The sequence below is a fragment of the Microtus oregoni genome, unplaced genomic scaffold (assembly GCF_018167655.1).
Source record: "Microtus oregoni isolate MIOR12 unplaced genomic scaffold, Mior012 000004F_ref0000308, whole genome shotgun sequence".
Classification (NCBI taxonomy): domain Eukaryota; kingdom Metazoa; phylum Chordata; class Mammalia; order Rodentia; family Cricetidae; genus Microtus; species Microtus oregoni.
The window spans coordinates 60,215,399-60,231,624 of record NW_024543063.1 but is presented as its reverse complement, the minus strand read 5'-3'; the positions used below and the strand labels follow the sequence as shown (position 1 = coordinate 60,231,624).

Below are 16,226 nucleotides of genomic sequence, written 5' to 3'. Positions count from 1 at the left end.
GTAGATATATTTTAGATAGGCATTCTTCATAGTTTTCAAAGATTATAGAATATGGCATTTTAAATGTTTTAATAACTTAGGACTTTTCATGACAATGAGACACTCTGCTCCTGGCAGCACCAATCTACTTCAAGAGGAAGATGGGCATCAAAGAGGCTCGTTATGGAGTTTGATAGCCATTTGGGCAAGAAACTGCTCTTGCCTGGACTATTGCATAAACTGGACACAGAAAACCCGCAGAGAGAGGACTACTGAACTTGCCTAAGGTGAGATGATCTTTCGGGGTTCCTGATTCATGAAAGAGTCTGCGAGACATTCTGCAGGACACAACAGATAGTGACTGAACTGACTTTGAATTTTCCTGTTTTATGGAAATGTCTGCTGGATACCATGGGCCTGAAGGCTGAAGATGGATGCCCCAACGGTACAGAGGAACTTTGGGTGACTGTCCAGGCAGCGAGATGTCTCTGTCATTTCTAGAGTTTTAAAAGTTGCTTTTTTCTTGTTTGCTAAGGTAGTATTGTATCTTTCTGGAGTCTTTGATGGAGTTAAGAATAGTTAGTTATAGTTTTCCTTAGTTATGATAAAGACTATTGTAACTTTTACTTGATAACTGTTTTGTTTTATGTAATTTTGCTATGTTAAAGTTAAAGCCTTTTTTTTTTTGTTTAAACAGAAAAAGGGGAAATGATGGAGGAAGGTCATTGGTTAAATAAAAAGAAACTGCTTGGCTCTCATTGGTTAGAGATAGGTGGGAGGAGTAAACAGAACAGAACGCTGGGAGGAAGAGGAAGTGAGCTCAGACTCCACAGCTCTCCTCTCGGGAGCAGATGCCTCAGAGAGATGCCATGCTCCGCTCTCCCGGGCAGCCGCACGCGATGAAGCATGCCGCCAGGTTTAGACATGCTGACCGGTGCTCACAGATTATTAGAGATGGGTTGATCGGGATGTGAGAATTAGCCTGTAAGGGCTAGAGCTAAAGGGCTAAGCAGTGATTAAATGAATACAGTTTGTGTGTTGTTATTTCGGAGCATAAGCTAGCCATGTGGGCAGCCGGGGTGCTGGGGACGCAGCCCCGCCACCCCTATTACTACAATGAATGGATAGCGAACATGTGATACATTTACACAATGAATACTACTCAGCTATTAAAGAAACCAAAATTATGGAATTTTTAGGTAAATGGATGGAGCTAAAAAAAAATCCTGAGTAAGAAAACCCAGACCCAAAAAGACAAATTTCATGTTTTCTCTCATGTGTATACTAGTTTCTAAGCCTTTAATAGGCACGATAAAACTTTTATAACCACAGCGGTTACGTATAAGTTAGGGACTTGTGTGCATGAAGCTAGGATCTCTCAAGGAAAAAAAAAAAAAAACAGAACATCAGTTTTTGAGAGACAGCGGAGACCTGAGTGGGAGGACTAAATGGGGAGGGAGATGGATGATAAGAGTAAGAAAGAAAATATAGGGATGGAAAACTAACCCTAATGGCTACTTGAGGGGCATATGGAAACCTACTCTCTAGAAGCTTCCCAAAATATGTATATATTTGAAAGAAATATAAATGGAGTCACCAAATAAACGGGGAGACTATGCTCCAATGAGATATCTTTCACCACCAAATAAAATATCTAGTTCCAGAAATATATCTAGTTGAATAGTTGGCCAAGTGGTCTGCATGGATTCCCCCAAACATCCCTGGGCTCTTGCCAAGGTTATTGGCAGTTTTCCAAAACCTGTATAGGTTCAAGCCAGATGTGATCCCGGTGCTGAAAGGGGGAAGTGGACACACACTCCTACTCCTAATCTAGATGCTATCTGCAACTGATACCCACTTGTAAGGGAAAAGTTGGATTTCTCCAATGGAGGCTCACTGGGTATATTTATTGCATGTAAGGGTAGGCCCTGTGCCCAACAGTAGATGGCCAACACAAAACAAATTCCATGAGATTTTTGTAGACTTCTTGTCTTTAATTTATTTGTTTGGGCAGTTTTGTTTTGTGTTGTTGGTTTTTTGCTTATTTATTATGTTTTCTGATTTTGTGGTGTTTTGGGGGGGGTTGTTTCTTTCTTCTTTCCTTCCTTTTCTCTTTTTCTTTCTTACTGCCTGTTTTCTTTCTAAAGAGAGAGGAAGTAAGGACATGGAGTTGGGTGGATAGAGAGGTGGGAGGATTTTGGAGGAGTCAATGGAGAGGAAACTATGATTAGAATATACTGTATGGAATTTTTTTCAATAAAAATGTATGAGAAAAATTAAATTATGACGATGGCCTATGAAATAAGAGACAGTAAGGAGACCTATCATCCATCCTTCCATCCATCTATCCGTCTCTATCTCAAATGCTGTTAGGAATACCTGCAAGTGGTAGAGTGCTGGCTTACGTGAGTCTCTGGAGACCCAGTATTGGGAGTGGAGGTGGAGGATGGTGAAGAAGAAAATAAAAAGAAGTAATAGAAATTATGGAGCTGAAAACACTACAGCAATGGAAAACAACCAACAGTGGGGCTCAGCAGGAGACATGAGTGACACAGAAAATAATACAGTCTACTTGACGGTAGAACAGTGAAACTACCAAATATAAAGAATGGGAAGAAAAAAGAAGGGTGCCATTAGACACATCAACCCATGTATCAGAAGAGAAGGGGACAAATGACGGAAGAAGTGACAGAGCTATTCAAACTGGACGTGTAACATTAGTCTACACGTACAAGAAGCTCAATAAACTGCAAGTGGAAGAAACACAAGAGGAAACACATGTAGGCACAAACTATTCAAACCTCAAAGACAGCCTTAAAAACAGCATCATGAATATGTAACTCGCAATAAGGTCAACAGGAGGCTCCTTAGAAACAATGAAGGCCCATAGCCAGTGCTTTGATGTATGAAATGTGCTAGAAGAATAACAAAACAAAACCAAAACCCAACAAGCCAACTACTAGCCAGCAGTATCAGCCTTCCAAAAATTCAAAAGAAAAGTAAGAATATTCCAAGATAACAAGTGAACCCATTTGCTAGCAGCAGGCCTGGCTTCCAGCACATATCAAATAAGCCTTCTTCAGGCTGAAAGAAAAAGACACACGATGGTAACTCAAATCCACCTTAGGGTTGGCAAGAGACTTGAACCTAGAGTGGCTCCCAGGAGCCCAAGGAGATGTCCCCAGTTAGTTCCTTGGGCAGCTGAGGATAGGGAACCTGAAATGACCCTATCCTATAGCAATACTGACGAATATCTTGCATATCACCATAGAATCTTCATCTGGTGATGGATGGAGATAGAGACAGAGACCCACACTGGAGCAATGGACTGAGCTCCCAAGGTCCCAATGAGGAGTGGAAGGAGGGAGAAGATGAGCAAGGAAGTCAAGACCACGAGGGGTGCACCCACCCACTGAGACAGTGGGGCTGTTCTATTGGGAGCTCACCAAGGCCAGCTGGACTGTGACTGAAAAAGCATGGGATAAAACTGGACTCTCTGAGCATGGCGAACAATGAGGGCTGATGAGAAGCCAAGGACAATGGCTCGGGGTTTTGATCCTACTACATGTTCTGGCTTTGTGGGAGCCTAGCCAGTTTGGATGTTCACCTTCCTAGACATGGACGGAGTGGGGAGGACCTTGGACTTTCCACAGGGCAGGGAACCCTGACTGCTCTTTGGACTGGAGAGGGAGGGGGAGAGGAGGGTGGGGAGGGAGAGAAGGTTGGGAGGAGGGGGAGGGAAATGGGAGGTTGGGGGGAGGCGGAAACTTTTTTTCTTTTTTTTTCCTTTTCTCAATAAAAATAAATAAATAAATAAAAAATCCACAACATGATAGGGACCAAAAGGGCAATTACATATGTAATCACAAAAGACCAGGCAACTGTCTTTTCTTTTTTCTCTTAACTAGTTTAAAAGATAACCATTTGAAGCAATAATTATAAAATTATATTGTTGGGTTCATAACACTCAAGACAACATATATCATAAAGGACTGAGGCAGAGCGGCATGGAGCAAGGAAATGACCCTGTGGTAAGGACATAAATCAGAGTGAGAAATGAAGCTGCTCTATAAGAAGAAATAAATACCCCAAACAGTATATAGGTAAATATCAAGATCTCTACAATTCCAGTTTCTCATTCTCTTAACTTCATTACAGGAGCAAGATATTACATAAAACAATTAGAACACTTCATTGTTGTTTTTAATATATGTGGGCAAAGGGGGTGGGGGAAGGAGGAAAGACAGCAACAGGAAAGAGAGGTGACTAGGATCACAACATGTTATGTGCATGTATGAAAAAGTCATAACCCATTATTTTGTGCAATTAATATACATCAAGAAAAATGTCAAAATACTGGTGTACTCTGTACATATACATGGTTGTAACAACACCAAGGAGGGAAAGGAGAATGAAATAACATTAGACTTTTTATATTTTCATGTAATGAAGTTACTATCATTTTTAAGTAAACTATGATGTATATATTATAGTTCCCCAAACACTGAAAATGTTTCAATTCCAAGCAAGGAAATGACTAAAAATATAAACAGTATTATAGATCTGAAGTACAAATATTGTCTAAAGTTAGGAAAATTAGTAATAAATCATAGACATAACACTAAGGTATACTTTAAGTTTGCTTTTCCAGTTTTATAGAATCAAGAACACACTCTTACCTGAGATACACCTGTCATGGGCGAGTGAAATCAGAGGCACATTGACCTTTCCTATGTAAATATTCTCCTGGGTATCACTATCATCAAACACATAAAAGCCCAGAGACTCTGACTTAAGGTAGCGATCCAAATCCATATTCATTGGCACTGGGAAACACATATGGTCATCAAACTGCGGGTCATTGCTACTGGGAATGATGGCTGTATCATGGTCTGGAAAATCAAAGAACTTGTACACAACATATGCGTGTGGCTGTAGGTGGCTTGCTCGGGACTGTAGGTTGCTGCAACATCTTACTGTAATGTGGAGTTCATTTAAGTTGCCATCAGTGGAATCTGTGGAACTGATCTGAGCAGTTGTGGGTGCTTGCTGACTCAACTGAAAAAACATACATATTCATATTATAGAAATAATACAATTAAAAGATAACTAGCAGCTGCAAACCTTCAAACAAAATTTTGTAAATGGACAAAACTACATATTTTATGATAAAATTATTTTTCTCAGCGAAAAGATTCTTATCCAAAACTAACATGCTCCAAAACTGTATGTTGAAGGATCTAGCACATGCAGAAGTTCACGATCCTGTGTATTGGCAGCTAATATGGACGACCAAGGATATTTGTAGAAATTAGTCCTCACATCAAGTAGACCCAAGACAAAAAGTTAATGTGATGTTCTTTAATTCTGTTTAATAGCTGAGGAGCCAAGTCAGTGGTGGGTCTGAAGAGCATCCTAATCAAAGGAGACTCATCTGCTCACCCAGAGTGTGATTTGAGATAAGCCCGAAAGGGTATAAAGCTGGACGTGAGGGCATTTCAGAAGAAATGAGCAAAAGCGTTGGGCAGAAGTGGCAACTATTCTTAGTCCCTCTGGGAACACTGAGAGCACAATGGATGTCGGAAAGCATTTCAGGAAGTGGTGAATCTTTTCTAGCTGAGATGATCCGAGACAGAGAATGCCAGTGTTCCAGTGCTTCCTTTAGTTTACACTGGAGAGCTCGCTACTGTGCCCAGAGGAACCATTCTGCAGCGCTGTCCCTGGACTGAGTGAGAGATCTGGTCTCAGTGTCTCCGGTGTGCAATGGAAGCCTGAGCAGGTACCACTCGGTTTACCCTGGTGAGCTTGCACTCAACCAAGCAAAGCTCAGTGGAATGCTTTATAAAGTACTTTCTCTCCCTACTACCCCTCCCACAAACAATCCATTAAAGAAGAAAACCAAGAACACACTATTTCTCATCTCTAACAGATTCTTTTAAGGCGTGCTGTGAAGAACACTACAGAATGGTGATCTCTGGGAAGTCATGTCCTCTTCTTTGGTTTGAGAGAGGATCTATGTTTACACATGGTCCTTTAAATTAAAGTCAAAGAAGCAATACATCCAGCAAAAGTAAGAAAGAAGACAATTTCCCATAACATTACAGGTACATAACATTTTATGTACCTGTACAACAGAAACACGGTTGGTCCCTAGAAGCTCGTACACTTGAGAAAATACCAGAATTTACTTTGTCTGCTCTCGATGTTTCTCTGAGCACTGGCTCATTATTTTCTCCTCAGACTCTTCATTTAGCTGGCTAACATGGTGGAATATGGCTGTCAACAGCTCCCAATTTTACATGTTAGAAACATGAAGAGTTATTTTCCTTTGCTTTCAGAAAGCAAAACATGCCTGGTCCAACGGAGGCCAAGGGGATATTCCTTAATCATAACTGGGTGGACTACTGGATTGGAAATGGGAGCACTGACCACAAACCTGGCCACTGGTTTATGGGGCCCAGAACCACAGTCTCCAAGGAAAGAAGAAAGACAACATGTTGAGATGTGTATGGTCAATACACATCTCAACATGTTTCTCCATGTTCTCTTCCTGTCACTCACATACGGGTTCTTTTGATATCCATGTTATATAGAAGAGCCCATCAACTCCAAATTCTATTTAACTTGATTCAATGCATTTACTAGTTCATGGTACTAATTTGAAAATGTGGCTATGAAGCCTTTGTGAAATATAGTTAGGGAAATAGAGAGCTGCATTTAAACTCCTGGTATTTAGCAAGAAAGCATTAATTTTGTATTCTATTTGCATTTCAGAAATCTAATGGTAGGAACCAGTTTGAAAGAAGCATAGAGAGTGATAGGATAGTTTTCCTTAACAGCAGAAGTCATTAATGAAGGCCTCGTGATGTGTGATAACACCACTGTATGTCTTCTGAAATTGTTCTGAGAAGCACAAAGGATTCCTTTTGTCAATGGAACAGCTCTGTCTTGTGGTAGTGGTTTAGTGAGTATCTACAAGCTATAAAAATACACAGAATGAACACACAAATGACGGAGAGCAAATACTGATGATGTCTGATTAAGGTATGGTGCTCAATTAATAATATTACACAGTCTCCATTTCCTGCTTTGTTTTGTTTTTCAGCACTGGGTAGTGAACCAGGAGCCTGGCAGTGCACTTGCTAGACAAGCACTATACCATAAACCTACATCCTTAGTCCTTTAAAAAATATTTGTGTTTTGATTCAGGGTCTTGTGAAGTTGCCCAGGCTTGTCTTGAATCTGTCATCCTTGTGTCCCATTCTCATGAAGAACTGGGATGCCAGTGATGTACCCCCATTCCCAGTTTGATTTCCACCTTTCCAGATTATTCTGTTAACTGTGTAAGATGCTACAACTGGGAAAAAATGGCAAAATATACAGAGGCCACCTCTCTACTGTTCTTGCTACTCCCTGAGAGTCTGATTATTCTTAAATAAAAGGTCAAATTAGCTATTTGATGCCTATAAAAGAAAACAGTTTCAGTTTAAAGTGTAGGATTTAAGGAGATAGTATAGAGTCCTGTGCTATAAAAGGGTTTTACAGTCAAACAAGCTTACCAATTGCATTTTCTCTGGCTTCTTAAAATTTGATGTTATATATCCTAATGCCTTTGCCCGCTCTCGATAAAGTCGAATTGCTTGATCCATGGGAACTCTTAATCGGAACCAGTATTCTACTGTGCCAAAATTTGGGATGTCTCCTTTAGTTCCTACAGATAATCAATGCATGACTTACTGTTAAAACAGTCACATAAATGAAAATATACATGAGTAAAATACACCAATGGTATTATATATTAAAAACATAAACTTTATACAGAGTAAAATAATATGACTTGCACAAATAATGTTTGATTGGGAAATAACAGAGATGAAGAAAAGTACATCTGGAATATGAGTTTCACTGCATGTTAAATATTAAAGAGCCATATCAAACTATGATTGAGCTATTTCAACTGGTTATCATTTCAATCTTACATATAAGGAAAAATCCAAACAGTGAATCGGATACTACACAGATTCTTCTGGATACTGTGGCATTTTTCTTTAAACAAGTTGGACTCAATCTAGCCTGACATTTACAATATACAACCTCACAATTATAAATATGGCATTCCATATTTTGATTCAACTTTGGAGGGATCTTTGGCATCCCTCCACTTCTTCGTTGGACCACAAGCATATGGAAGAGGTCATAGGTATGCCAAATAACAGCACTGTCAATGTGCCCTTGTATGGTACTCGCCGCTGCGTGCACTCCACTCAAGCAGCCTCTCCTCCACCATGACCTTGCTCCGTGGAAGATTTCACAGCTCTAAGCTTCCATTGCAGAGCTTATGTTCTTATTACTGCACTGACCATTTCAGTCTGTCTGTTCACAAGAGTGTAGTATGTATACCACACAAGTTTCTTAAGGGCAAAGACTGTAGCTGCCTTCAAAATACTTCTTCCTAAGGGACTGGTACATATGGATTCTAAATAATTGTCAAAAAGAAAATTCTGTAACTTTTTCTGAATGTTACCATAGTATTTAAGTATATTATGTTTATTTTGTCAATTTTTTTCTTGGGCTATCACCGTCAATACTGAAAAAGATTTAATATCAGCCACTATTTTAAAAGCCCCCAAAGAAGAGTATTACTACAGACATTTTTACTTGTAATCTACATTAATCTATCTTTGGATGGACCTGTAGTCTTTGGTGAACAGCCAGGGTTGCTGATGACAGAAGTGGGGAAGAGGTATTTAAATCTCTTGATTTCTGAGCCAGGAATCTATTATCTAAGCAAGAGTGAATCACAAAGTAAAAGCTCTATCCAGACTCTACATTGCCCTCCTTCTCTGTAAGAGGCCTCAGCTTCTGAGAACCACAAAGTCAAGTTTTCCTGCTGTACACAGGCCACTGTTAACTTGGGTGTTCCTTCTTCCCGACCCCCACTTCAGGAGACCGCCAACACTCAGGCATTAGTCACCTTCTCTTCTTTATCTGGATTTACTTTCAATGTGGTATTATGTGGCCCACAGGGTAAAGTATATCTATAAGCTAATGGCTCTTACTTCTAGACCTTCATCCCTACCTTCCACACAGTTTACCCGTCTACCTGATACCTCGGCTCAGATGCTTAATAGGCAGGTCCACCTTGTCCAACAGAATCTTCTATTTTCTTCTTTGTATCTGCTCCTAATGGGGCGTCCCTTGTGAGTTGCATCACCACTTTCCTAGATGCTCTTGTCAGGAAATCTGCTTTATTTCCCTCACTGACCCACATTCAACTGATCAGCAAATATGCCCCCCCCCCCCCCCCGCAGACAGTTTGTCTAGCTGGGACTGACTTCAAACTCACTATGACCTTGGACTTTTGATCCTCCTGCTTCTACCTCCCAAGTGCTGTGATTACAGACCTGCACCATGAGATAGGAGTCAAACCTAGGGTTTTGTGCATGTTGTGTAAGCACTTACTAACTGAGCTATATCCCCAGCCCAGCAAATCTTCATGGAAAGACCAAAGGACAGGCTCAAGTTAATAAACATATAGCTACTTTTCTTACCACCCTTCCCCTGCCTAATAAAATAAGGTCAAATATGATTTAAAACATTATCTTATTAATTTTGCTTTAGTGAGCACACAAAGTAATGGTATTTCATTGTGACATTTTCCTATGTATATACTGCTATACTTTGATTGTACCTTCACTCCCCTTGCTTTTCCCCAACCCTGGCTGCCTTCCCCCAAACTGCCCCCTTGGCTTTCATGCCCATCTATTCCATGACCCTCCTGTATGCCCACATCTCATCTTCTACTTTCATGACAAATAAACATGTACATACACACTTGGACATGTTTAAGCATCAATCTCTCATGCGATAATAAACAATAGGTCTTCCTAATTTGGCTTATTTCTCTTAGCATAATGATCCCCAGCACCATTAATTTTCCTATATTACTATAATGTTACCCTCGGCTGAATGGAATTCCATTGTGTATGTGTATGTTTCCTTATTGCTTCTGAGGCTGGCTCCAGGTCTTGTCTGCTGTGAACAGTGCCACAGTTAGTACTAATGAAGGAAGCTCCTTCCGTCCTGTGGATTCTTAGCTCTGGTCTCCAGTCATAGAGTTCTGGAGCACTGTGGTCACTCACACATGCCTATAGCCTTTTCTTTATTCATATTTAAATGTATTAAATGTATTTCCTTGACCTTGTCCTTATCCCTGATATTCTCTCTTGATTAGTGGAGTCTAGTCTGTTAGTGCCACTTTGCACTGTAGTTTTTTAAAATTTTCATTCACTCAAGTTTTCACATTAACACTCCCTCTTTCTTGATATCCTTGCAGGATTTTTAAAAATCAATTTTCTGACTTTCCTCTCAGTACTACTGATTTTCTCCCAGGTCCTAATCAAGTGCATTTTCTTGTCTGTGTATCTTCTTTAAGGCCATTGGTAACTTTATTAGTCATGTCTTCACCTGCCCTTTCAATGACTTCAGTGTGTCAGAGTTCAGCAGTTAAGGTGTTATGATTTTTGAGGAGTCAATGCTTCTTGCATTTTCCTGGTTCTTGTATTGTGATTTGTGCTTCAATCTGCTTGGATATTGATCTCAGTTTTATCTGAGGATTTCCTTACTGAGTCACCTACACTTGAGGGCCTACTGAGAAAAAGCAAACAGCACATCCATGCGTGGTACGAGACACCCCTAAATCACTCACAGCCCACTAGCATCCACCAGTGACCATGCAGACGGAGAGCTGCTGTGCAGTGTGCTATAAAGTTAATTATTGATTTTTATTTCATATGCACTTTTGTTTTGCCTTCATGTATGTCCGTGTGAGGGTATTGACAGTTATAGGCAGTTGCGTTACAGACAGTTGTGAGTTGCTAAGTGTGTGCTGGGAATTAAACCCAGGTTCTCTGGAAGAGCAATCAGTGTTCTTAACCACTGAGCCATCTCTCCGGCCCAAGCTAAACATTATTTAGGGTAAATGTGGAAGTAGAAACAATAAATGAATTAGATAAAAGAAGGATGTAGAAAACTGGTAAACAAAGAGATCAGAGTTAAATAAAAGGAAAATGAAGAGTCTGGGAAGAATGCTGTGGTATATGAGAAAAAACAAGAGACAGAAATAAGAACAATAAACAAAAAGGAGATTCCCCTCCCAAACACGAAACCTTGAAAACATTAGAAAAATATAAGAATAAGACTAATATAAAACCCTAAACCAGTAAGATCAAGTAAAAATTCTACTAAGAGTATAGTGGGGGGAGAAGGCGAAACAAAATTAGGGATGAATAAGAAAGCCATAGAAAAAGCTACTACTTTATAAGGAAACTAAAGCATGAAACAGACATTGAATAGAAGTACTCTAAATACTATTCCCAGAAGCCATGTTTTTTTGTGTTTTGTCTTTAAACACCAAAGTTTCAGTGCCAGTTGTAGAACACATCTCTCTGAGTGGTTGTCAGGAGAGCCTCAGGAGCTCTGAAAACAACAGGGGCTGTTGTCATCGCTCTTGCCCACAGAACTACAGGGGAAGACTATTGGTGATGACACCACACACTTCAGATACTGGTCACAGGACAATCAACCTGGAACTAAACTGGACGCTTCCCTCTGGTGGCTGGCTTTCATAGTGCCAGAAAGCGCTGTGGCTGCTGGGAAAGAAAAACCCTGACTGGTCATACATAGCGTGGACCTTACAAGCTATAGTATCAAGCAGTCAGGCAAGAAATGCCTACTGGTGGAACAGTACCCTGACTGGTTTGGGGTACCAATTGCTATCTGGATGGATGTGGGGACTGCCCTATGGGAGGGAATACATGCTTGGTACTATGGTCAAAAGCATATGGCTGGTAAGATCATCTAGGCCTTGGGTGGGTGGGGGTCTACAACTGTTGTTTTACTAATGAACATAAGACAAACTGTCTTCTAACGATGTTATGTTTATACCCATAGACTAGTGTTACTCTCAGCTTTGGGTAGAGAAACTCCTTTCGCAGCAGTTCATGCAAAGAGCCCTAAGTGGCCAGAGAGCTAGAAATATGTGACTGTTGAGTGCTCAGTCCTAAACTGGACATCTATATGCCCCTACCCCCCAGACCCATAAGACATTTGTAGAAAAGGTGGCAGAAAGACCATAAGAGCCAGAGGGTAGGGGAGCCATTATAAAACAATTCTGGATATGGCAAGGCCATTTCAAAGGTGAACACTCAGCAGCTGTGGGTACCTTGCACAAGACATGAACAACACTTCTTCATGGATGGCGGGAGGGTGGGAGTGGGTTTGGCTCATGAGGCCCCACTCTCTCCTGAGGAGCTACTGCCAGTTAATGGTTACCAGGGGAAGAGGTAACATCTCTTCAGCAGTATAGAGATTAGTACAGTGTCCATAATCCAGGAAAGAGCCCTGTACTCGTGCTCAACCAAGCTGCCCTAACTAAACAGGAGTGGGAAGAGATGGCGAGGAAGGAGGAAGGGTAGGGAAGAAGAGTGTCAGTACAAGCAGCAGGGAGGGAGAACAAGTATACTCGCACTGGGGAGTGAGTACACATGGTGTACTTATGCTTTCCAAGTCTAGAGCTGCTAGTTAAAAATTAAAAGTAATTAATTAAAAAGTATTTTGGAAGAAAAGGAAAGTGGAAACACAAAAGAAAAAAAGTATTTTAGAAAATTAAAAATAAAATAGACTGACCAATAAGGAAAATTATGTGCAAACAGACAAATATAGAAAATGGAATAAATAAAACCATAACTTTTCAGCATTATGAAATGAAAACATCACTATTGCAAGTGTATTAAAAAGAAAAACATGGAAGAACAGGGGAAATTTTTTTGTTTCTTTATTTTTCAAGACTGGGTTTTTCTGTGTAGCCCTGGCTATTGTGGAACTCACTTTGTAGACCAGGCTGGCCTCAAAGTCGGAGATTCTCCTGTCTCTGCCTCCTGAGTGCTGGGCTTAAAGGTGTACACCACAGCCAAGCCAAGAAATTTTTTAAAAAAGGAACAAACAAGAGGAAGTGTTAGACTGATTTCTTTGGAGTTTCTGATAATAGGAGATGATTTCAGTGCTGTGCATAGATGTAGGGGGAGAGTTATGAACTCTTATCTCTTCTGGGATCTGTGCTGGTGGTGAATCTGTATCAGACAAGTGTCTGATATCTGCCAAAGCCTTTTCACCTTAGTTGTTAACTCTTTTTTACATACCACAAGTCTCTTCTGGCTCATTGAGCTTTACAGTTGGTGGACTGGGCAGGTTCTCTTGCCTTTACTATACACACACACACACACACACACACACACATATATTACATCTATATGTATGTGTGTGTGTGTGCACTTATCTTCTCCTCTAGGCTTAGGCGTTGTCTGCCTTATTTACCATTTACCACTAACTAGTATTCCTATAACTCAGTGTTGACATATCTTCAGAAGCATTTGAGGAATGTAGCACAATGAACATTTTAAGTATCAATATCAAAATAAACATTTGACTTCCTAAAGTTTAATGGCTATTTATAAAGATCATAATCATTAATAGCTATTTTGCACCACCATTCATGATATTAAAGATAGTTCAATCACTTGTAAGCAAAGATCTGTCCCTATCCAAAATGCCCTTAATGTATAAGATAGGAAACAAATTAGGGGCTGGAGAAATGGCTCAGTAGTTAGGAGCAGTGGGTGCTCCTCTAGACGACCCAGGTTCAATTCCAGAACCCGCATGGCAGCTCAAACTGTCTGTAACTCCAGTTCCAGGGGAGCCATGGCACCAAGCATGCATGTGGTACACACACACACACACACACACACACACACACACACACACACACACAGATGCAGAATAACTGTACACATAAAATAAAATAAATCTTTAAAAATAAAGATACAAATGAAGAATGCCAGTGAACACATAAGCCAACGTAGCGATTCAAATATCCAAAGATTACAAACTGTACTTACCAACTAAACTTGCTGTGCAAAATATTCGGCTGCTTTTTTCTAGAATCTCATGGAATCTCAACTGACAAGCTGCAATTGTTTCGTAATCTGTGCTGTAGGCTTGGTGGAGCTCCAGAGTGACAGTGTTCTTCTGAATATACTGCAAAAATAAGTCGTTTACGTGGACAAGATACTGAGAAGTGAAGTTATATTCTGGGTGAAGGCCTCGAACAATGGGAGTGGTCTGCAGTTCAAAGTCATAGAAAGCATAGGTACAGAAAGTGACAGGCTCTTTGTCACCAGATGCCTGCAGGGCTTCAGGAGAAAAGGTGACTTTATTGATGTGGATTTCAAACAGGTTTTCTCCTCGTTCCAGGTGGATGGTTTCATCAAATTCATCAACAGAGTCATCTGGCATGATTTCTGCTTTAAATTTGTACTGCTTAGTGCCATAAGCGATGTCCTTTAACTGGGCTGCAAGGGAAGGCAAAGTTTAGACATGTCAACATGCTCACATGTGCAGATGCACGCTAATTTCCGAGGCAGCTGGATGTCTGCAGCTTTCAGCAATATTCTTCACCTTAAAGTCTATAACTGTACTGCTATTTTCTTCAAATAATGCTCATTAACAACAAAAATCCCTCAAGACTTGCTTTGACACCAGTCATTAAACAAAAAAATTACAACTTCAAAATATATGCAGCTCTAATTCATCAATTTACAATTAAAAGAATAAAAATGAAAACAATTATACCTTTAGTTGTAAGATAGCCTTAGCAGAAAGAGGAAGAAGAAAGGGCAGGTGACAGCTGAGGTCACTATTCAGATGCCATGCGCTCCTTTAGCTTTGCTGTATCCTACAGAGTACACCTCTTTTGTCCCCAATACCATATCTTTAACTTAATAGGATACGTCTGCTCCTCCTTGCAGGGAGGTAATGGATATGCCCTACATCTCAATTATGGTGATAGTTTTACAGTTGTATACACAGGCCTAAACTAAACTAACTTATACTTTAAATCCTCAGTTAAAATTGTATCAGTTATACTTTATAAGGCTGTTTTTTCAAGGTTATGCATCTTTCTAAATGCACAGCTTCCCCCTAGTATTACGCTTACATTTCCAGAAGGAATAAAATGTGTCTCCATGCCCCTATAAGACACTCCTGCACAAGGTCTGCCTTAGTCCTCTGTGAAAGTACCCTTCAAAAGTCACCAGGAGCCAGTTCAGCTCTAGACTGGGCAGTGTCTGACCTTCTGTTATTTCTTTTCTTTGTTTCAGGGTAATGAACACTCTCCTTTTAAAACTATTACTCTATCTTGACTTCCATGTCATTGTCCCCCTCCTCTTATGTCTCTTTTCATCCTATAGGTCTTTCTCTCTGCTAGTTTGCTGGTTTCTACATTGGTAAGCACTAGTCTTTTTGATGTCCACTGTCTTCAGTACTTGAGTAGTCTATCTCATCAGTAACTTTATAGTCTTAAAAGTTATTGGGGATCTGAAAAATCTTTTGATAACTATTGATAACTCTTTATACTTACTATTATTGATCATACTGAAAAGAAAAAAATGTCTTTTTACGTGTAACAACAATAACCTATTATATGTTAAAATAAATCATAGCATTTATTTTTTTCAAAGTTATAATTTCCAAAAAAGTAAGGAGAGTGGCATTCTTTTAATCCTTTCAAATTTTTAAAAAAACATTTTTATATATGTTTTCCTGATCTGGCTTAATAGCAAAGAATATGGAATATGGATCTGTAGTTAGGTCTAATCTATTGTGATGTCACACATCATATAGCCTCCGGAAACTCCATTATAAACTTGTAAGAAAATAAAAATGATAAAGGCAAATAACATATTATTATAAAACTAGTTTTATCAGTGCAGACTTCTACAGCAGTTTAGGTTGAGAACCTGGGGGTACTTTGAGAACTTCTTGGTTATGAAGAACTAACTAAATGCCTTTATTTGACTGAACAAAACTTTCCAGAAGTCAAAGATCACTATGTACCTTTTGTTCCAGGCAGTACTCAATAAAAGTTTGTTTCATGGAATCTTACTGATTAAAAAGGAGGTCACTAAGTGAAGATTCTTCATTCAAGTCTTTGCAAGCCTTTACCGGCACACTTTTTTTGTCCCCTGTACTCAACAATTCATTCCATAAACACAATCAAAGCCTCTAAGGCATCATAAACAAACAGTAGACAGCAAGAATACAGACGGGGAAACCTGAAGCACTGCTGTTGAGTTTTCAATGCAGAAACTCTAGGGATGATATTTGTAGGCAGAGACTACTTGCTCTTTTCC

The 16,226-nt window shown here is 39.8% G+C and overlaps 1 protein-coding gene across 2 annotated transcripts in view; it reads right to left on the bottom strand.

The window, feature by feature from the left end:
• Positions 1–16,226, bottom strand: part of Rpgrip1l (RPGRIP1 like) — a 110,811-nt gene that overhangs the window by 51,119 nt on the left and 43,466 nt on the right. For both annotated transcript variants that reach the window (XM_041649606.1, XM_041649607.1), the window contains 3 exons: positions 13,935–14,387; positions 7,539–7,690; positions 4,659–5,037 (listed from right to left, as the gene is read on the bottom strand). In XM_041649606.1, the coding sequence (XP_041505540.1) occupies positions 4,659–5,037; positions 7,539–7,690; positions 13,935–14,387 (984 nt within the window). The remainder of the gene's footprint in view (positions 1–4,658; positions 5,038–7,538; positions 7,691–13,934; positions 14,388–16,226) is intronic.